Source organism: Triticum dicoccoides, chromosome 2B (genome assembly GCF_002162155.2).
Source record: "Triticum dicoccoides isolate Atlit2015 ecotype Zavitan chromosome 2B, WEW_v2.0, whole genome shotgun sequence".
NCBI classification, from domain to species: domain Eukaryota; kingdom Viridiplantae; phylum Streptophyta; class Magnoliopsida; order Poales; family Poaceae; genus Triticum; species Triticum dicoccoides.
Genome location: NC_041383.1, coordinates 506,138,587 through 506,160,830, shown reverse-complemented (window position 1 = coordinate 506,160,830; position 22,244 = coordinate 506,138,587). Strand labels below are relative to the sequence as shown.

The following is a 22,244-nucleotide window of genomic DNA, read 5'->3' as shown; positions in this document are numbered from 1 at the left end:
CTTGTGAATATCAAGCTTGAAAAGGAGGGAAGGTGTCTTCCTCTTGTGGAGGCGCCAAGCAAGATTGCGAACATACAAAAAGTTGTCGTGGATACTTCTTGTTTTGATGAAGGCACTTTGGACGTTAGAGATGAGGTTTGTCATGTGTGGGCCGAGCCTCATGGAGAGCACCTTCGCGATAATTTTCGCGATTGCGTGGATGAGACTGATGGGCCTATAATCGGCGATGCCCTCCGCCCCTTCCTTCTTAGGCAGGAGCACCACGTTTGCAGAGTTTAGCCACTGGAGGTTTGCAGTGTGCAGGGAGTCAAAGCGCGTGATAACCCTCATGAGGTCGTGCTTGATAATGTCCCAACACTTCTTGAAGAAGAGGCCCGTGAAACCATCTGGCCCCGGAGCCTTGTCACTTGGCATGTCATTGATCGCTTCGAGAACCTCACTCTCAGACATAGGGGAGTCAAGGCCATGCAGATCGAGAGGTTCAAAATTTAGCTCCTCCCAATTGAAATCTTCGCGGCTTTGAGGGCCTCTGCTCATGACATTTGAAAGGTGGTCTTGGACTAGCTTCTCTTTGGCGTCATGCTCGGTGACCCAACCAAGCTCGTTCTTGATTCTATGTATATGGTTTTTTCTTCTCCTTGCATTAACACGGCGGTGGAAGAACTTGGTATTGGCGTCCCCTTCTTTGAGATTGAAAATTCTTGCACATTATTTCTTGCGAGATCTTTCGAGCGCACTCAAGGCAATGACCCTTCTCTTGAGCCTGGCTCGGAGCTCAAGTTCTTCGGTGGAGGGAAGCCTATCCTCTTGGGCAATGTCAGGGCGTAGAATCACCAAAAGCGCTGCCTGAAGGTGAATTTTAGCCTTTGAGAAAAGGCCCCTACTCCACTCGGAGAGGCGGAGCCCCGTCTTCTTGAGCTTGTGATGTAGGATTTGGTATGGCTCAGTGTGTTCTACCCTCCCATTCCATGCCTTTTGGACCACCGCGTTGAAACCGGGCATGGATGCCCAAAAATTCTCAAATTTAAAGACCCGAGGTCTTCTTGGTCCCTTGTTGTCGGCAAGAAGTAGCGGACAGTGGTCGGAGAGGGAGGAGGAAAGCGCATTAAGGACATGGGTGTTGAAGGTTGTGTCCCACCCGGCGTTGCAAAAGAACGAGTCTAGTTTGCACAAGGTAGGGTTTGCCCTCTCATTGCTCCACGTAAATCTTCGGTTTTGGAGGTGAATTTCTTTGAGCTCACAGCTCTGAAGTGTTGCCCTGAAACGATTGATCCTACTGCGGTTTACATTCCTCTTGTTTTTATCTCTAGCCCGGTATATTTGGTTGAAATCTCCGGTGGCAAGCCACGCCGTCCCAGGTGGCGGCTTCTCTGCCAGTAGCTCGGCAAGGAAAGCATCTTTGCAGGAGTAATCCGTGGGGCCGTAGACGGAAGTGATCTTGAAGAGGGCGTCGGTCCCTCTCACCCGGACCATGGCGGAAAGGCAGTACGTAGTGAAGTTAATGCAGGAAACATCAACAAGCAGATCATCCCAAAGCATCAAGATGCCACCCCTGGTACCAGTTGCTGGTCTCTGTGCGAAGCTATGCAGACTATGCCCGCCTAGGAAGGTTGCCGTGAACTGATCGACATGCTGGAGCTTTGTCTCTTGGAGGCAAATGACATGGCAGGACGAGGAGGCGATCGTGGCATTGACAGTGGAGCGTCGATCCGGGCAGTTGAGACCCCTCACGTTCCAGCTCAGGAAATTGATCGGTTGTTCTATCATATTAAAACCAGGAGCACCTTGTAGCCTGGCCACATGGCGGAGGTGGCCGAAGCAGCAGCAACAGGGGCATGAACATGTTTGGGACACACAGAGAACAACCAACAAGGTTTGAAAGTTGCACATACAGCAGAACATTGCCATCCAGAGGAAACAGAACGTAGCCCACTAAGGATACATGGCCACAGGCCAACATACAGACTACTCCAAACACACAGAGTACCCTTACACCTGGACCAAACACGTAGCAGTTTATGATTTTGTACTAACATATTGAGACTAAGAACCCCAGTTGGACAGAGCCAACGAGCAGTCAGGTGGCCGCCTGCTGAGCCGTGATGCCGGCATCGCTCGTCTCCAGATCGAGAGCACCTCCCCCTCCATGCGCAATGAGGGCCTCCTCAACATCCGTCGCCCTGTCGTTGTCGAGTTTAAACAACCATCGCATGGCCACGATCACGTCAGGCGGCAGCTGCTCCTTGAATCGCTCTGCGAAGGCATCCATCACGGAGTTAGTGACGTCTCCCCCATCCTTGACAATGCCTAAGGTGTGGCACACTAGCAGCTCAGCCACCCTGGCCGCCGGAGGCACCTTTGGGAGGCCTGCAGCCCGCGGTTTGCTGATGGAGAAGCCTCCACCGGTCTTGGAGATGTTGATCCCAGCCATTGTTTTCCGACGGCCCTCCTTAGCTCTTCATCCTCGAGGATCGTTCTCAATGGTATTTCCGGGTGTCCCATCAAGCATGGGAAAGGTCTTTGGTAGGGAGACCCCATCTCCCCGTTTCTCTTCATCATCGCCATTGATCCGCTCCAAAGAATTCTTGATGTAGCTACGAGAAAGGGGCTCCTCCATAAAATCCGAGGTAGGGGAGCCGTGATGAGGACCTCTCTGTACGCGGATGACGCAGCCGTCTTCTTGGCCTCGGTCAAAAAGGACGTGGACAACCTTGCAAGCATTTTGAGGGGTTTCGGAGAGGTTATGGGCCTTTGCACCAATTTCCAGAAGAGTTCTATGGTGCCCATTCGCTGCAACCATCTTGATTTGGGCCGCCTAACCCAAAGTCTGCCGGCAACACGGGCTTCGTTCCCCTTGCGATACTTGGGCCTGCCCCTCTCTGTTTGGAAGCTCAAGTTGATGGACCTCCAATTTCTCGTGGACAAAGTTGCGAGCAAGTTATCAATTTATGATGGTCAAAACATCACCACCATCGGGCGAACGACCCTTGTCAAGTCCGTGATCACATCCCAAGTGGTCTACCCCGCCACCCCGCTGGTCATTCCACCAACCATCCTTCTCAATGTGAACAAGCTCGAGAGAGCTTTCTTATGGTCTGGTTCGGACAAGACGACGGGGGCAAAATGCAAGGTGAATTGGGAGATTGTTTGCCGGCCTCTTGAGTATGGGGGGCTTGGGGTTCTCAACACCGACAAGTTCACTCGGGCTCTCAGGTTGCGGTGGTCGTGGTATGAATGGAAGGATGCCACCAAGATGTGGGTGGGGATGGGAAACCCATGCGACGAGGAGGACCTCAACTTTTTCTATGCTTCCACCACCATCATCGTTGGTAACGGCGCGAAGACCCCCTTCTGGGACTCTCCTTGGCTCCTTGGACGCAAGCCTAAGGACATTGTTCCGCTCATCTATGAGGCCTCCAAGAGAAAAAATTGGAAGGTGCGGGAGGCGCTCAAGCACAATGCGTGGATACTCAAGATCAAACCCCCCACCGCTGTTTCTGTTGAGCACGTCACACTGTTCTTCGCTCTTTGGATGCTCCTCCTTGAGGTCCATCTCGACGATCTCCCCGAGGACGACATCCTTTGGAAACATACGGCAAGTGGGCAATACTCGGCGGCCTCTGCATACAAGGCGCAATACCTAGGGATGTCCTCTCACCCATGGATAAGATGGTTTGGAAGGCTTGGGCACCTTCAAAAATCAAATTCTTTGCTTGGTTGGTGCTCCAAGATAGAATTTGGACCGCCGATAGGTTGGCAAAGCGTGGGTGGCCAAATTGTGATCTTTGCCTTTTTTGCAAGAGGGTGCAAGAATGCGGACCTCACCTCTTCTACAAATGCCGCTATACTCGAAGGCTTTGGTCATTGGTCATCGAGAAATTCCTCATTCTCGGGCTAGACACTTCCGCTTGGCCCTTATTTGACTCGGTTAAAGATTGGTGGGCGAGTACTTGCACCGACGGCACGCCAAACCGACAAGCCAAGGCATCCCTCATCATGCTCGTGTCATGGACAATTTGGAACGAGCGTAACGCAAGAGTTTTCAAACATAAGAGTGCTCCACCGACAATCTTGCTCTCCTCCATCTCTACCGAGGCCAACCTTTGGATCGTCGCCGGTGCAAAAAAGCTAGGGTCTTTAATTTTGCGAGAATAATCCGCATGCCGTGTATTTGGGTGACTTGTAACAAACTCTTTTGTCTCTTATTTAATGGATGAGGCAAAGCTTTTGCCTCCGTTAAAAAAAGTCTCACAGCGCCGGCGGCAAGGCAGCCCGCGACATCCCCATGGCCAGCCTGAACAACGACTCCTGGTCGATTGGCCTCTACGGCTGCTGTGACGATGTTGGCAGCTGTAAGCTAATTCCCTAGAAAATACTTTTGGTTCGCGCTGGCAAGCATAAGCATGCATGCTTTGGAAGCCCTGATACTGATAGTGAACTTGTTGTTAGAAGGGAGACAGGGATTTGGTGGAATAGTTTTGTTCGTTTTGCTTGAGCCTCGTGGGCATATATATAGGAGTACATGATCTACTTGGAGTACAAGGCAAGCCAGAATAATTCCTAGCCTAACCTATGTTTCCTAATACAATCACGTTACTCAACATCCCCCCGCAGTCACAACGGTAGCGACGCAGACGGTGAGACTGGAGAAGAATCCGAAGGCAAGCCGACGGACACCCCCCCACTGTCGTAACGGTCGACGCATCGCGGAGTCGTGGCTGGAGTGAAAACCAACGAGGTTGCTCAAGCAGGCGGTAGCCCTTTGTGCCGTTTGTCGATGTAGCCGAGAGCGTGGGTGGTGGAGCCGTGGTCGAGGTAGCCGTGCGAAGAATGCCGTGGTCGATGTCGAGTCGGGGTAGCCGGTGTCGAGAAAGTCGCCGTGGAGCCGCGAGCGCAAGGAGGCGCCGAGTTAGTCGTGGGCGCAGTGGTGCCGAAGTAGTGATGCGCTAGGAAGTAGATGATGTTGACGATGCATCGCGCCGGGGTTGCCAACCCCGGGGACACATCGTAGACGAAGGCACGCGTCGGTGTTGCCAGCACCGGGCATGCGTAGACGGACGAAGACGAAGTTGACGAAGTGCCGCACCAGGCTTGCCGGGCCTGGGGACATGTCATGGACGAAGGCATGCGGCGGTGTTGCCAACACCGGGCATGCATAGACAGGGACCTGCACGAGCTGTACGCCATGTCGAAGAAGTCGGAGAGGCCAGCAGAGAAGGACTCGACGACAGTTGCGGCGCCAATCGGCATGGGGCCAATGTCGCCCGCGGTTATCGGAGTAGATGAAGCGGTCGGGGTAGATGATGACGACGCTGGCGACGGGCTGGTGCTGGACAAAGACGAAGGAGGTGGACGGGCGGCTGCGGCGGCTACGGGGGTAGCGGCGGCGGCTACAAAAGAAGAGCGGCGGCGGCGGCCTGACGGCGGCGGCGGCGGCTAGGTCAGGAGCGCGGCGCCGCTGCTCGAAGTAGGCGAAGAACCCGATAGCATGACGAAGACCGGCGCAGACGGTGGCGTTCCCGCGCCAAATGAGGTGGTGTGGCGCATGCCACAGGAAGTCGACGCACGGGGACGGCGGTGGACCGCAGGCCGCGGCGCTACGGCCCGAAGGGGCGACGCAGCGGCGGCGGGCAGGTCGGGGTGACGACGGAAGACCTCGGGATGGTCGCAGGGACCGCGGGCAGCGGTGCTACAGCCCGAAGGGGCGGCACAGCGGCGAAGCGCGGGGTGGTGCAACCGCGTGGATGGCCTCGAGATGGCGGCGTGGACCGCGTGCCATGCTCGCTACGGCCCGACTAGGCGACGCAGCGGCGGCGCGAGGGTCGGTGCAGCCACGGGGACGGCCTGGAGCGGACGGCCTCGGGGTGGCGGTAGACCGCGGGCCGCGGCACTACGGCCCGAAGGGGCGACGCAGCGGTGACGCGGGTCGGTGCAGTCGGGAGAAGAACCACGGGGCGGCGGCGCTGCGGCCCGACGGGGCGACGCAGCGGCAGCCCCTTGCTCGATCGACGGAGGGGCGCGCTGAACTCGGCGACGATCTTCACGGGACCTGCGGAGGCGCGCGTAACTGACGGGTCAGGTCGGTCGCGGGGCATAGATGAGGCGGATCGCGGCGGCGAGCGGGTGATCAAGCCGATCGCGCGCGAGGTCGGGGACGCCGCTCGGTGGAGGCGTGGTGGCGGCGGAGTCCGAGATGAAGCCGGCGGCGGCGGGCGGCAGGGCGGCTATGATTGGCCGCCGCATGGCGCGAGGCCGCCGGGTCGGGGTGATGCAGGAGTCCCTGTCGGAGCAGGGCGGTGACGGCCGGCGTAGATCGACGGGCGGGCCGGCGCGCGGACGACGGCCTTGAGGGCTGCCTGTCACGCGAGGCCGCCGGGTCGGTGAAGTAGCCGGCCGGTTGCGCCGATGTCGGAGTAGAGGCACGAGGTGTCGACGGCGGCGGTGGGCGACGCAAACCGATGAAGAAAAGATCGGAAAACCAAAAGTAGACGCTGATCAAAACGACCGGCGAGAGAGAAAAACCCGGATCAAAGGATCGGGAAAAAGACTCTCTAGGGCAGCCGGCCAACACGGCCGGCGGACGAACCCTAGCTACGGGCGGCGCGGCCCCCGGCGGCGGTCATGGAGGCCGACCGCCCCGGGGGCGGCGCGCAAGTGCGGAAGCGGCGGCGGCTAGGGTTTAGGATTGACTTGCGATAGATACCATGTTAGAAGGAAGAGAGGGATTTGGTGGAATAGTTTTGTTCGTTTTGCTTGAGCCTCGTGGGCATATATATAGGAGTACATGATCTACTTGAAGTATAAGGAAAGCCAGAATAATTCCTAGCATAACCTATGTTTCCTAATACAATCACATTACTCAACACTTGTAGTGACGACAGGCCAAAATAATTAGCGCGTGTGTGCTGCAGGCTGCCTGACGTTCTTCTGCCCGTGCGTGGCCTTCGGGAGGATCGCCGAGATAGTCGACAGGGGAGGCACATGTGAGTTCATTGTGTCCGGTGAACCAACTACTAGTACTAAATTATTTCCGTACGTCTCTGTTGATTGCTGAAAGACAATATTGATGCATGGAACGAACGAACTCAGCGTGCTGTGTGAGCGGGACGCTGTACATGCTGCTGGCCTCGGTGACGGGGGGATGGGGCTGCCTCTACTCCTGCTGCTACCGCTCCAGGCTGCGGGAGCAGTACGGGCTCAAGGAGAAGCCCTGCGCCGACTGCTGCGTCCACTGGTCCTGCGAGTTCTGCGCCCTGTGCCAGGAGTACCGCGAGCTCAAGAACCGCGGCTTTGACATGCGCCTCGGTACGTACGCACAATCCTTCGATCGTGAGCCTTGCTCGTTGCGTGCGTCGACAGCGTAACCACGCCGTGCCGGTCACCGATCACAAATCCCAACTGGATCGGCTCGTCCGTTTGCGCTTTCGGAGCTGCGGTGGTTTAGCAATGTGCTAGCACTAGCTGCTTCTAGAATGGCCTTGCGCGGCGGTGTCTTGATCAGCTTTCTTCTTGTCTGTTGGTGCAGGGTGGCACGCCAACATGGAGAAGATGGGGAAGAGCGCTGCCACCGTCGCGCCTCAGGCTTACTCGGGGATGACTCGCTAGTGTGCCCGCATCGCTCGAATCCAATCCATGCAGTCACCATGGATGTGTATGATAATGCCGGCTTCCAGCTCAAGAGAAAGAATGCCTTGCCAGGCTACCAGCTCCTAGTACTTCTGTCTTGTCGCCAGTTAGTTAATTTGTGTTTGTGATGATGGTTCCTGCGTGTGCCTTTCTGTTGCAAGTCGTTTTCCATCCGTTCAACCCCACAGAGTTAATTGCACAGAAGTATCAGAATTGGGGCATTGGAAACAGATTGATATCAAGTTTGATAATTTTTACGTGTCAGTACCAACTTTGGAACGCGGCGTTGCAAAACGGACTAAACGAACTCGTATTGACGGAGAAACTGACAGCAGGGCCCGCCTGTCAGGGGCAGATGTGGCATCTTCTTTTACAGAAAAACCCTTCGGCTTATATTTAATCACACAAAGGGCCTCGTTTGCAGAAAAAACTCAAAACCTGCAAAAATCAATAACGCACGCCCGTGAGGATTCGAAACGCGACAGGTTGCCCGAGGGAAAGGCCAGGTGACCACTACGCTACGCCACTCATTAAGAAATAGCTAATGCTTAAATATTTTTATATTATACACTAGAAACCATTTTTGTTGCCGGAAAACTGTTTCGTTTTTTTAATGCGTTTTTTTTGTTTAATGCGTTTTTTTGTTTCGTATTTCTTTTATCTTTTAAGACAAGTCCTGGCCTTCTTCCGGTTTTCCTTTTTAAAACTTTTGCGCATCTCTTTTATATATAGGTTTTCGTATTTCTTTTCTATATAGGTTTTGAAACGTACACACTGATAATTGACGCCTTTTTTGAAATGTGGCCCCTGACAGGTGTGTCCCACGCATCAGTTTCAGCTCAATACATGTACATTTCAAAAAAGGTTTGACATGTATTAAAAAATTATTGTGTAAAATCATTTTTAATTTTCTTTTATCTTTTTAGATCTTGGGTATTCTTCCGGTTTTCCATTTCTTTTATTTACGCACATTTCTTTTTTATATAGGTTTTGTAGTAAATGGTGAACATTTTCTCAATACTCGACATATTTTAAATTTATACTGAACTATTTATTATGCGATATTTTTTTAAATACACACTGAAAATTATTTTATAAGTAGATACTGAACACTATTGTATAATATACGAACAGTTTGTTATACACACTGAAATTATTTATACTGAATATTATATGAACACCTTTTTTAATTTTTAGATGAACATATTTAAAATATATGGTGACGTTTTTTTAATATATATATATATAAAAATATTGAAAATTTTATATTATGCGATATTTTTTGAAAATACACACTGAATATTATTGTACAAATACACACTGAATACTATTGTATAATATACAATGAACAATTTTGTTATATAAATTGCATTTTTTAATATACAATATCTGAAAAAATGCCGCATAGAAAAAAGTTTGGTGTAAATTTTAAAAATGTCAAAAGTATTGAAATAATGTACACCATTTATTACAAAACCTATATATAAAAGAGATGCGCAAAAGTTTAAAAAATGAAAACCGGAAGAAGACCAGAACGTGTCTTAAAAGATAAAAGAAATACAAAACAAAAAAAGCATTAAAAAAACGAAACAGTTATCCAAAAAAAAATGGTTTCTTACGTATAGTATAAAAGTGTTCAAGCGTCTACCTTGTCAACTGGGTTGTCGTAACGTAGTGGTTGGCTCTACCTTCCCTCGGGCAGTCAGTCGCGGTTCGAATCCTCGCGGGCGCGCGTTATTGATTTTTGCAGGTTTTGAGGTTTTTCTGTAAACGAGGCCCTTTGTGTGATTAAATATAAGCCGAGGGGTTTTTCTGTAAAAGAAGATGCCACATCAGCCCCTGACAGGCGGGCCCTGCTGTCAGTTTTTCCGTCAATATGAGTTTATACGTCGTTTAGTCTGTTCTGCAACGCCGCGCCCCAAAGTTGGTACTGACACGTAAAATTTACCAAATTTGGTACTAATCTACTTCCAATGCCCCAATTGTGATACCTCTATGCAATTAACTCAACCCCACCATAAGTGATGCTTTTGTAGCCATTTGTGTTTGAATAATAATCTATCGGATCTCTGTGTACAAAATACACAGGGCCATGTTATAGTATTTAATTTAATTTTTTGAAGACCATGTTATATATGCAGTATAATGTTTTGATTTATATATGTACACTGTTTTTGGGAATAATTTATGTTTACTATTTTTTTCTGAAAGATCCAGCAGCTGGCAGACTTATATTGATGATTTAGCAGAAAGCATGCGGGAAATAAAAAAATGTCATTTTCGATTCAGGGATCAAGGATGAAAAATGATTTTTTTTTGAAATGGCAGTTATCCTGCGTTCATTAAGAAGAAAATAGTTGCTCAGTTAATTGAGGAAAACCGAGCGAAAACCATATTGCCCAGTTCATTATGGAGAACCGTGCGATAACCATCACAACCGCTGGGCAGCACACATATGAAACCTCACATACACCACTTCAAAAAGGTTCTTGCCGAGACAGCACACAGGCGTCATCATCATCACTCCTCCCCTAAAGGCGTCATCGCCATCCCTAAACTCTGAGCAAACGACTCCGACTTCACCGTAGGCGATCATCAACTCAACCCACACTAAAGAGGCCGTGTGGAGATGCATGAAGGTCCGCGCCAGACGCAGCCATCGGCGACCAGACAGCGCAACTCCGACTCTAGCGGAGAACCACAACGGAGAACTAGGCACGGCTGGCGCCGCAGAAGATCATCGAACGAACCACCTATTGCCTGTTATCGTATACCACCGGGGCCCCGGCACCGCAGCTTTGACTTCACAGCAACAAACCAGCCGAGACAATCCCGCGGACACGTCGGAGAAGAGCCTACTACCGCAACCATAGCCACGTCTCCGACGCCGATCACCCCATCATCGTTGCCATAGAAATCTCGTGCCAACATCGCTGTCTTTCACTGGTCTCTGCTCGCTAACATCCAGCTCCCAAGACGAAGCTCCCATGAGGGAATACGACACCAAGGCGTCGTCATCGTCCGATCAAACCAGATTAAGGGTTTCCCCCGAGCTGCAGTGATCCGCACAGGAGGGGTGCAGTAGCAATACAACAATGTCTCCAAGAAAATAAGCGACGGCTACGGCCGCCGCCATCACTGGTCACGGCCACAACCGAGATAGGTTTTTCACCCAAGCTCCTGAGACCACCTCATCCGCACATCATCTCACAAAGGCGACCACCTAGCACTACCACCGAGCCAGCTCGTAGTCGAAGAAGCCCATCATCGGAGAAACCAGTCGCACCTTGCTGAGGCCGCCGACCAACACTAGCCGCTAGATCCATCACCAGCCGACCAAGAGTCGGGTCACCGGACGCAGCACGAACCACCAAACCATGCCGAGCACCACGCCAACAAGGCTCAACGAAATGCTACCCGAGGCCATGAACCACCTCGGTTCCCAACCGTGACCAAGCTCACACGCGCCCGCGCGCCCGCTGGAGGACGCAGAAGATCCTGCCGCCGCAAGCGCGCATCTGCTCCACCACTACGAGCTCCTCCACCTCTGGCTGCCACACTAACCGAGTAGCAGCAACCCCTCTCGCGCCGCCGCGCGACCTCACGACAGCACCTACTCACCGTCGAACCCCCGAAGCCACTGCCCCAGCACCGTACAGGCTGCCGGAGTCCCTCCACCATGCGCCCCTGCCGGAGCAGCAGCATCACGACGGGCCTCGGCCCTCCTACCGCAGATCCGTGCTGCTCGGAACCCCCGCACGTGCCTGTCGAGCCTCTCTGCCCAGCCTCGCTCGAGCCGCCGCTCCCCACGCCCGCGCAGCTTCACAGCAGCAGCACCTCAGCGTTGCCTCGCTGCTGCCTGACTCTGCGAACCACATCCCATCGCAGCTCCTCTGCGCCGCCTCGTTCCTTTGTGAGCCAAGGCCGCATCCTGACTCCACCCGTGCCCTGCAACCGCTACTGCGCGTAGCCCCTGGAGCTTATCCCCTCGCCGGTGCTTGAGGCCACCAGATCCGGCGTTGCTACACTGCAAAATGGCCCCACCGTCACCGACATCGTCAGGCTTTGCCTGGCGACGCCCTCCGGCGGCGGTGAGGGGAGAGGAGGAGGAGGGAGGGCCCTGGCCGGCAGTGGCGTAGCTAGGGATGGCCAAGGTGGTCCATGGACCACCCTGGAATTCCCCCATAGCTTGTGTATAGTGTAGTAAAAATATTTCTTTGAAAATAAACAAAACTTGTGTAAATGTTTCTATTACCGGACCACCCTAGCAAATCGGGCTGACTATGGCCGGCGGGATTTGGGGCGCTCCGGTGCATCTCATGGAGTCGCACGGGAGCGAGAGGGGCGACGTTTTTAAAAAAAATGCATGGCCAAGAACTTGGCTTACATCTGGTCTGACTACTCACAATGGTTCCCCAACAGGGTGCTCCAGACATGCAGCGCCGGCCTGTCACCAGGGTGGATCAATCTTCTCACAACAACTAATTTTTTTTGCAGTGCATGCATCTCTCTCATGCCAGATCACTCATATGTTGATCAGAATTAAAGACCTGTCCCCTTTTCTAAATTCCTACCTTGGCCCCTCGATCATGCTGGAGACAATGTTAGAGTAGTTGATCGTGTTTTTGAATTCCAAACTGCGGGGATGAAGGAGTTGCATCCTATCCATCGAGCCGCCACCGACCAGACAATGACAGAGATTGTGCACTACCATAACAGGTGGCAAGACATTTCGCAAAAAAAGGTGGCAAGACAATTCCAGGTTCCGGAAGCAAAACTAGCAGAAATATCCGTTCATCCATCCTCTTCCTTGCAGTGGATCATTGCACCAAGCCTGTTTTTCTGTAGCTTCCAGGCAAAGATCTTCAGGCAACCCGGCAGGCAACCTCCCCAGAACAGCTTCCTACAGCAAGTCTTCATCGATCCTTGGGACTGGATCGCATAGGCCGAGCTTGTGGAGTGGGTGCCATTGGCTTCATGCCTCCACTGGATTGAATCCTGGCCCTCCTCATCAAGGTGGGTACTGTGGCACCCCGGCTCAGAGAAACCGGAATGCCCCGTATTCCAGCCCAAAGATCAAGGAGAAGTCTTCTGGAATACGACACTGCTTAGCATAGAAGAAATCATCTCTTTATTACAATCTATACGGGTACAAGGGGATACATCGGCACGGCGACACTACGCCTGCCCTGTTTGCTCTATGCAAGTAGCAGAACAACTCAAAGCAGCAGAATAACTTCTAGCAGCGGACAACGACGACGATGATGAACTCCACTCTGGAGGGACTCTGGCTAGAACGCTTATCCTAGCTCGCAAACAAGGGATCCACGGCAAACAAGCAATAAAATCCAGCATGACCTGCAAACTGGCATGACAAGCCAGGTCAATACATTAAATGTACTTGCAAGCTCACATTATGGTGGTTTTCGGGTATAAGAGTATATATATAGGCGAAAGAATTAGGCCAGGAGATCCACGAGGGGCCCACAAGACAGGGAGGCACGCCCTACCCCCCAGGGCGCGCCCTCCACCCTTGTGGCTGCTTCGAGGCTCCTCCGACTCCATCTCCAAGTCTCCTGGTTTGCTTCTGGTCCAAGAAAGATTACCGCGAAAGTTTTATTCCGTTTGGACTCCGTTTGGTATTCCTTTTCTACGAAACTCTGATAACCCATAAGTATAGGGGATCGCAACAGTTTTTGAGGGTAGAGTATTCAACCCAAGTTTATTGATTCGACACAAGGGGAGCTAAAGAATATTCTCAAGTATTAGCAGCTGAGTTGTCAATTCAACCACACCTGAAAGACTTAATATTTGCAGGAAATTATTTAGTAGCAAAGTAGTATGGAAGTAACGGTAACGGTGGCAAAGGCAATAGTAGCAATTTTGTAGCAATCGTAATAGTGGCAATAGAGAAGTAACTTAGCAAAGATCAATATGAAACGAGTTCGTATGCTATGGATCAATGATGGATAATTATGTCGGATGTCATTCATCATGCAACAGTTATAACATAGAGTGACACAGAACTAGCTCCAGTTCATCAATATAATGTAGGCATGTATTCTGAATATAGTCATACATGCTTATGGAAAAGAACTTGCATGACATCTTTTGTCCTACCCTCCCGTGGCAGCGGGGACCTAACGAAAACTAAGGGTTATTAAGGCCTCCTTTTAATAGAGTACCGAACCAAAGCATTAGCATGTAGTGAATGCATGAACTCCTCAAACTACGGTCATCACCGGCGTCGGTGTCAAAACCGGCGGATCTTGGGTAGGGGGTCCTGAATTGTGCGTCTAGGCGGATGGTAACAGGAGACAAGGGACACGATGTTTTTACCCAGGTTCGGGCCCTCTCGATGGAGGTAAAACCCTACTCCTGCTTGATTAATATTGATGATATGGGTAGTACAAGAGTAGATCTACCACGAGATCAGAGAGGCTAAACCCTAGAAGCTAGCCTATGGTAAGATTGTTGTTCGTCCTACGGACTAAAACCCTCCGGTTTATATAGACACCGGAGAGGGCTAGGGTTACACAGAGTCAGTTACAATGGGAGGAGATCTACATATCCGTATCGCCAAGCTTGCCTTCCACGCCAAGGAAAGTCCCATCCGAACACGGGACGAAGTCTTCAATCTTGTATCTTCATAGTCCAGGAGTCCGGCCAAAGGTTATAGTCTGGCTATCCGGACACCCCCTAATCCGGGACTCCCTCAGTAGCCCCCGAACCAGGCTTCAATGACGATGAGTCCGGCACGCAGATTTGTCTTCGGCATTGCAAGGCGGGTTCTTCTCCAAACTCCATATACCTGTTGAATAGTGTCCGGCTTCTGGTGTGCGCTCCTTGGCTTCTGTGCCCAATAATGGCCATCTTCCACGTGTCAAACGAATGCGAAAAGCCAGGGTGTTTTTTCATTTACCCTCCTAGCTGTGCAAATGAGCTGCCTATAAACGAGACGGGGATTTAGATCCGAATCACACCATCTTCCCTTCACGAGCTTTCATCGGAGCGCATTCGACAGAGATCCATTCCATCATGGCCGGTGGACGCAGCTCCTCCTCTCACCCCCTAATCCTCAGCTTGGAGATTGGGAGAGATGCTCCGTCCCGCACAGCGAGCTAGTGGCGCTCCAAGCCAAGGGGTTTCTCCCCTCAGCCTACATGGTCCCGGTTCAAGCCGGGCTTGCCACCTATAATGGCGGAGAGCAAGCGAAGAGCGTCCCCAATTCCTCCAAAGGAGAGCGGGTATGCCTTGTCCCTTATTTGATAAGAGGGCTCTGATTTCCAATTCATCCGTTTCTCCGGGGGCTCCTGGAGTTCTACGACCTCCAATTGCACAACCTTACACCTGCCTCCATATTGCATATTGCGGGCTTCGTAGCCCTCTGCGAGCTGTTTTTGGGCATCGAGGCTCATTTCGCACTGTGGAAGAAGCTGTTCTGCCTTGTGCCCCGTTCTCAGGAGGGGTCGATATATCAAGTGGGCGGAGCCGAACTATGGCGCATCGCCGGGACCGGATATCTATCCGGAACCCCAAAGAAGGCGTCCGAAGACTGGCCTTCAGAATGGTTTTATATAGAAGATGTCCCCCTGCCGGACCCTGTTTGGATCGGCCTCCCTGAGTTCGATAATGCTCCTTTGAAGAAGCGCCTAAGTTGGCGTCCACGGAGCCCTCAGAAGGAAAATGACAAGGACGTCCTTTACCTGATGAACCAGATAAGGTTGTTAGCTCATTCCGGGCTGACCATGATCGAGGTCATGGCCACATGCATTATGCGGGGGGTGCAGCCGCTTCAGTATAGAGGCCACCCCATGTGGGATTTCAACGGGGAGGACGACGCCACCCGATGCGGCCGCAAGGGGCCGGATTCGGCTGCCGCTCTAATAAAGACCTTGTCCGCTTTGTACAAGGGAGAAGAGGAGGAACTCCTCTGCGTCAACCCACGGGGCGGATTTTCTATGTACAATCCTCCAAGCTGGGTAAGCGGACACTTTCGCTCGCCCATCCGTTTCATATTCCCATAGTTAAATATTCAGCCTAGCAATTTCAATGCAGGAGCTACGCCAGGCTGTAAAGGAGATAAACAACCCTCCTCCACAACCCGAGGACCCAGAACGGTCCTTCGACCTGGACTCCCAAGAGGACCCAGACTTATGTGTGGAGCTGATCGACGGGGTGTTTTATCAATTGAGCAAGGACAACGCCTTGGTGGCCATTACAACCGATTATCCCGGACTACTTCTAGCCTCTCAAGTAACCGAGTCCGAAGTCCCATCATTTTTAAAATGATCCATCCGTGCTTATTTTTGGTCACCGTATACCGATGGCGTTTTTGCAGGGGAAGTCCTTGAGGCGGAGGGCCGAGCCTGCGGTGGCTAGCCAACAAGGGGCATCAAGGTCCGGCAGGCTGAAAAGAAGTGCGGTCCAGATTGAGACGCCGGCGCAACGGTATGGCGTGCCATTTTATTCCCAGGTTTTATTCCCTCGAGGTGTACCAATGCTCGTGCTCTCTTCAGGAAAAGAGCGCTCGCCGGACTATATCCGGAGAGGTTGCCAATCGCGCCTCCACCAGCCAGGCTCCAAGGCCGGGTCTGGAAGCGGAGGCGAGCACGAGGCGCGCACCGGACGCTCCTCTGACAGAGGATGCGGACGGGCTGTCTGCCACCAATTCAGAGGTGGAGAGTGCCATGAACCACAGGCGTCGCCGGACAGTTCTTCGTGATGCTTGTTTCTCCCAAGAGGCATTAGATGCCTTCAATACGGGAGATGCGTACCTCCGTGCCGGTCAAAATGGTCTAGCCAGAGCCACAGAGCAGTATGTAAAAGACATACAGGTGAGAAAATTTGATGGTTATATATGTCAGTAGCCCCCGAGACTTGAAACAGTTAGAATAACTGATTTAAGGATCATTTGTTATGCATGATCTTACATAAAAGAATACCCAACTGTCCCAGGAGCTGGAAGAGTGCAAAGCCCAACTTGAGGCCGCACTAGCCACGGCAGGGGAGGCCAAGGAGACCCCCTCTGGTAATATATGCTTCGAAAGATAAGTATGTTGCGAAGTGCGGCATGTGTAAAAATCTGACAATAACATTGCAGATGGCGCCAGAGTGGATCTGGACAAACAAAAACTCTTACACCGGTTAAAGGCCAGTGAGAGCGTGCTTACGAGGGTGAGGCAAGAGAAGAATAAGCTCCAAGATGCTAACACCCAGCTGGGCGAGGAACTAAAGGATGTTCGTGCTCAGCTGTCGGACTCCGTGAAGGAGAATCGGCGGCTTCGACGCGGCATTTTTAGTAAGTGCTTAAACGAACTTCGAAAAAAAAGTTCGGCGAGGAAGTCGATTGACAGAGTTACGTCTGTAGGTATGCTGACAGGTCGACCTGCATAGGAAATGCCCGGTTCTACGGGTGACCTTCTTCCCGAGCTCTCACAACTGCACGAACGAGTTCGGCAGGTAATGCAAAGCGTCGCCCAGGTCTTGTGGCTGTCCGTCTCCATGCCCGAAGGCCTTGGAGAGCTTGCAGCGAAGCTGAAGGGAGCGCGGCGGCGCTTCCGATTATGGAAGATATCGGCCTGCCGTCAAGGCGCCAGGGTGCCCTGGGCCATGATGAAGACGCGGTAGACGAAGGCTGACCCAAACCACATGGCCGAGGTCAGACCTGTGGGGCCCGATGGGAAGGAGATACCTGTGAGTTTAGTGTACGACCAGGTAGAGTTGGCCGCCAAATATTCCCAACAGGACTGTAAACTAGAAAGCCTGCTGGATGGTATTGAAGAGGAATATACCCAGTCAAATTGACTATGTAATTTAAGATGACATGTAAAATGCCTTCTAGCCGGATTGTAGATCGTTTGTCATGGCGGACCTTTTCTCTTCAACCTCGGGACCCGAGAGTCCGGAGTGTGTCCGAATACCCTCATGGTTATGTAAGAACCGGGGCATGCGTGGAGACTAGGCGTAGGGGTCATTAGTTCTTAAACAGACAAGTGCCCAACTAGTTATGTTATATTACATGGTTAGTAAGAAACATCTTCCAGGGAGAATAGTTCCATTAAGGGTTCCTTTCCCTGGGAGGCATGCCCTAAAGTGCATGTCCGGACTGCGAAAAAAGCAGTAAAAGCATCTGGGGGCGGATAAATAAAAAAGTGGGAAATCATCTTTAGTTCACCGACCGAATATTCCCTTAAGAACACTAGCTTTTGGCTTCACCCAGTCTGAGGTACACATCCGGCTGACCCGGCAGTAACAATCGCAGAGGTGCTCCCTTACCGCCTAGCCGAACAATCAGGAATGTAGGGGTAAGCACAGGAGCCAGGCAACCCAGCTTGGCCAAAACTTAAGTCATATCGATGCATATAATGGTGAATAAAAGGTACATGCGGAAGTGTGACACATGTGCTAGGCATGAGGCCCGTATAAACAAGCTTCTGTTAAAGAAGCCCCCAGGTATAATGAGCGCGGATAGCGCGTCAATTGAGTGCGAACAAGGCGCAAACGAGCCCTTAAAGGCTGTAAGAGAAAAGGAGGGAGAAGGAGAGAAATATAAGACAACTAATGTGTAAAAAATAGATAGAGGAAGGAGACGAACACAGAGTCCGGCGCTAGGCGTAGAATCTTCGTAGACGGGCTGCGTTCCATGGGTTCGGCTCGAGTCGGTTATCCGATGCATCTCGCAGACGGTACGCTCCACCAGTCAGGACTTGGTCAATTATGATGGGACCTTCCCATTTGGGCTTGAGTTTGTCCTTTTTCTTGTCCGGCAGGCGTAGAACTAACTCGCCAACATTGTAAGTTTTGGCCCGTACTTCTCTGCTTTGATATCTTCGAGCCTGCTGTTGATAGAATGCAGAACAGGCTTTTGCCACGTCACGCTCCTCCTCCAAGGCGTCCAAACTGTCCTGCCGATCAAGTTTGGCTTCTCTTTCTTCGTACATGCGCACGCGAGGTGAGTCATGAATTATGTCGCAGGGCAGAACTGCCTCTGCGCCGTATACCATAAAAAATGGTGTGAATCCGGTGGTACGATTCGGCATGGTCCGCAGCCCCCTGGAGTCGAGCTCCTCTACCCAGTGCATATTAGATTCCTTGAGGGACCGCACTAACCTGGGTTTGATGCCGCTCATGATTAGACCATTTGCTCGCTCGACCTGACCGTTAGTTTGTGGGTGATAGACTGAAGCGTAGTCGAGCTTGATGCCCATGTTTTTGCACCAGAGTTTGACCTCATCGGCCGTAAAGTTCGTGCCGTTATCAGTGATGATGCTGTGGGGGACGCGGTAACGGTGTACGACCGCTGATATGAAGTCTATCGCTGGTCCGGATTCGGCCGTCTTAACAGGCTTGGCCTCTATCCATTTGGTGAATTTGTCCACCATGACCAGTAAGTATTTTTGCTTGTGGGTTCCTCCTTTAAGGGGTCCAACCATGTCAAGCCCCCAGACCGCGAAGGGCCAGGTGATGGGTATAGTTTGGAGGGCGGTGGGTGGCATATGGCTTTGGTTAGCAAAGAGTTGGCAACCGACGCATCGTTGGACTAAGTCCTGAGCATCTGCCCGGGCCGTCGGCCAATAAAATCCTGTACGGAAGGCCTTACTTACAAGGGCCCGGGCTGCGGCATGGTGCCCGCCGAGTTCGGCATGAATTTCAGCCAGGAGATTTCGCCCTTCCTCTTCGGAGATACACCTTTGAAGGACTCCGGTGGTGCTTTTCTTATAAAACTCTCCCTCGTGGACTTTATAGGCTTTAGATCGCCGCACTATGCAGCGTGCCTCGTTTTGGTCCTTTGGAAGTTCCTGCCTGGTCAGGTAGGCTAGGAATGGTTTTGTCCATGGGGCAATGACTGCCATTATTTCATGGGCTAAGGATGTTACTTCGTTGGCCGAGCCTCCCCCTGTGTCAGAATGTTCGGTGTCAGGCAGTGCGGTTGGATCCGGGCTGTTATTTTCGGATTCCCCTTCCCATGATACGGATGGCTTGAATTGCCTTTCCAAGAAAATGTTGGGGGGGGGGGGACTGCATCGCACTTTGCGCCAATGCGTGCCAAGACGTCTGTTGCCTGATTGTTTTCCCGGGCTATATGGTGAAATTCGAGCCCTTCGAACCGAGCTGACATTTTTAGGACGGCGTTGCGATAAGCTGCCATTTTCAGATCCTTGGCATCACATTCTCCATTTATTTGGGATATCGCAAGGTTCGAATCCCCACGCACCTCTAGGCGTTGAATGCCCATGGAGACTGCCATCCGGAGATCGTGTAGAAGGGCCTCGTATTCGGCTGCGTTATTGGAGTCTGTATACATTATCTGGAGTACGTATTGAACTGCATCTCCTGTTGGGGACGTCAAAACGACGCCAACCCCCAGACCAGCTAACATTTTGGAGCCGTCGAAGTGCATGACCCAATTGGAATATGTGCCGTACTCTTTAGGGAGTTTGGCTTCAGTCCATTCGGCGATGAAGTCGGCCAAAACTTGCGACTTGATAGCTCGTCGTGGCTTGTAGGTTATGTCGAACGGGAGGAGCTCAATGGCCCATTTGGCAATCCGGCCCGTCGCGTCGCGGTTGTTTATAATATCGTTAAGAGGTACTTCGGAGGCTACTGTTGTTGAACACTCTTGAAAGTAGTGTCGCAGCTTCCGGGATGCCATAAACACCACGTACGCTATCTTTTGATAATGCGGGTACCGTGACTTTCATGGAGTGAGGACAGTGGACACGTAGTAAACTGGTTTTTGAAGGGGGAATTTGTGTCCGTCCGTTTCTCGTTTGACGACAAGCATTGTGCTTACAACTTGATGAGTTGCCGCAATGTATAATAGCATTGGTTCGCCGATGTTAGGCGCGGCCAGGACCAGGTTTGTTGCCAATATGGCTTTTATTTCTTCGAGTCCGGCCGTGGCGGCATCCGTCCACTCGAAGTGTTCGGTGCGCCGGAGGAGGCGATAAAGGGGTAATGCCTTTTCTCCCAAGCGGGAGATAAAGCGGCTTAGAGCCGCCACGCATCCAGTGGATTTTTCTATTTGTTTGAGGTCTTTTGGAATATCCAATTGTGACAGAGCTCGGATCTTGGCTGGGTTTGCTTCAATTCCTCTACTGGATACAATGAAGCCCAAGAGCTTTCCGGCTGTACGCCAAAAACACATTTTTCCGGGTTAAGCTTGATGTCATATGTCCGGAGGTTATCGAATGTGAGCCTCAAGTCGTCTACTAGAGTTTTGACATGCTTGGTTTTGACGACCACGTCATCTATGTATACCTCCACTATTTTGCTGATCTGGTTTGCCAGACATGTCTGAATCATGCGCTGATATGTTGCGCCGGCGTTTTTGAGCCCGAAGGGCATTGTGTTGAAGCAGAATGGGCCGTATGGGGTGATGAATGCCGTTGCGGCTTGGTCTGGCTCTGCCATCTTAATTTGATGGTAGCCGGAGTATGCGTTGAGGAAACACAATGAATCGTGTCCTGGGTGGCGTCGATAATTTGATCAATGCGGGGGAGGGGGAACGGATCCTTTGGGCAAGCCTTGTTGAGGTCCTTGAAATCGACGCATAGGCGCCAGGATTTGTCCTTCTTTGGTACCATCACCAGGTTTGCTAGCCAGTCCGGATGTTTTATGTCTCTGATGAATCCGGCCTCCAGTAGTTTGGCTAGCTCCTCTCCCATGGTTTGTCTCTTGGGTTTGGAGAAACGCCGAAGAGCCTGCTTGACAGGCTTGAATCCTTTTAGGATGTTTAGGCTGTGCTCGGCTAGCCTGCGTGGGATTCCTGGCATGTCTGAAGGGTGCCAGGCAAAAATGTCCCAATTTTCGCATAGGAATTCTCGTAGTGCGGCGTCTACATCAGGGTTTAATTGCGCCCCGATGGAGGCCATTTTGTAGGGTCCATTGTATGGACATGGAATTTGACTATTTCGTCCGCCGGTTTAAAGGAGGTGGACTTGGATGTTTTATCGAGTATCATGTCGTCCCTGTTCACCGTGGAGCGCAGCACAGTCAGTTCTTCGGCCGCTAGGGCTTCGGATAGTGCCTCAAGGGCCAGTACAGCTGTCTTGTTTTCGGCGCGGAGTGCTATGTCTGGGTCACTAGCAAGAGTGATGATTCTGTTGGGTCCGGGCATTTTGAGCTTCATGTACCCGTAATGGGGTATAGCTTGAAAAATTGTGAATGCCTCTCGCCCTAATAGAGCGTGGTATCCGCTGCTGAACGGGGCCACTTGAAACGTGACCTCCTCGGACCTGTAATTATCCGCGTGCCGAACACCACATCCAGTGTGATTTTTCCTGTACAGCATGCTTCCCGACTGGGGATTATTCCTCTAAAGGTTGTGTTGCTTCGCTCAATGCGGCTCCAGTCTATTTCCATTTTTCGAAGGGTTTCCTCATAAATGAGGTTCAATCCGCTGCCACCGTCCATGAGTACCTTGGTAAGTCGAAAGCCGTCCACTATTGGACTGAGGACCAATGCGGCTGGTGCTCGGGCTGTTCAGAATTTAGGTTCATCACTGTTATTAAAGGTAATAGCCGTGTCACTCCATGGGTTTATTTTTGCTACTTGGTAGACTTCGGCAAGGCTGTGGAGTGTTCGTTTCCGCATATTATTTGATGTGAAAGTCT

The 22,244-nt window shown here is 51.6% G+C and overlaps 1 protein-coding gene and 1 pseudogene across 1 annotated transcript; both read left to right on the top strand.

Annotated features, from left to right (window-relative positions):
• The first annotated feature begins 2,899 nt into the window (after positions 1-2,899).
• LOC119360964 lies at positions 2,900-4,132 on the top strand (annotated as a pseudogene).
• Positions 4,133-4,285: 153 nt separating this feature from the next.
• LOC119360963 (cell number regulator 2-like) lies at positions 4,286-7,605 on the top strand. The gene is made up of 4 exons (XM_037626386.1): positions 4,286-4,342; positions 6,896-6,983; positions 7,090-7,305; positions 7,526-7,605. Exons 1-4 carry the CDS (start codon positions 4,286-4,288, stop codon positions 7,603-7,605), a joined length of 441 nt encoding a protein of 146 aa, XP_037482283.1.
• The last annotated feature ends 14,639 nt before the right edge of the window (positions 7,606-22,244 follow it).

Excerpts from the sequence above, each read along its gene's own strand:
- LOC119360963 (XM_037626386.1), top strand. The coding sequence starts at position 4,286 with ATGGCCAGCCTGAACAACGACTCCTGGTCGATTGGCCTCTACGGCTGC. Across the intron at positions 6,984-7,089 it reads AGTCGACAGGGGAGGCACAT|CGTGCTGTGTGAGCGGGACG; the intron begins GTGAGTTCATTG and ends GAACGAACTCAG. Across the intron at positions 7,306-7,525 it reads CGGCTTTGACATGCGCCTCG|GGTGGCACGCCAACATGGAG; the intron begins GTACGTACGCAC and ends CTGTTGGTGCAG.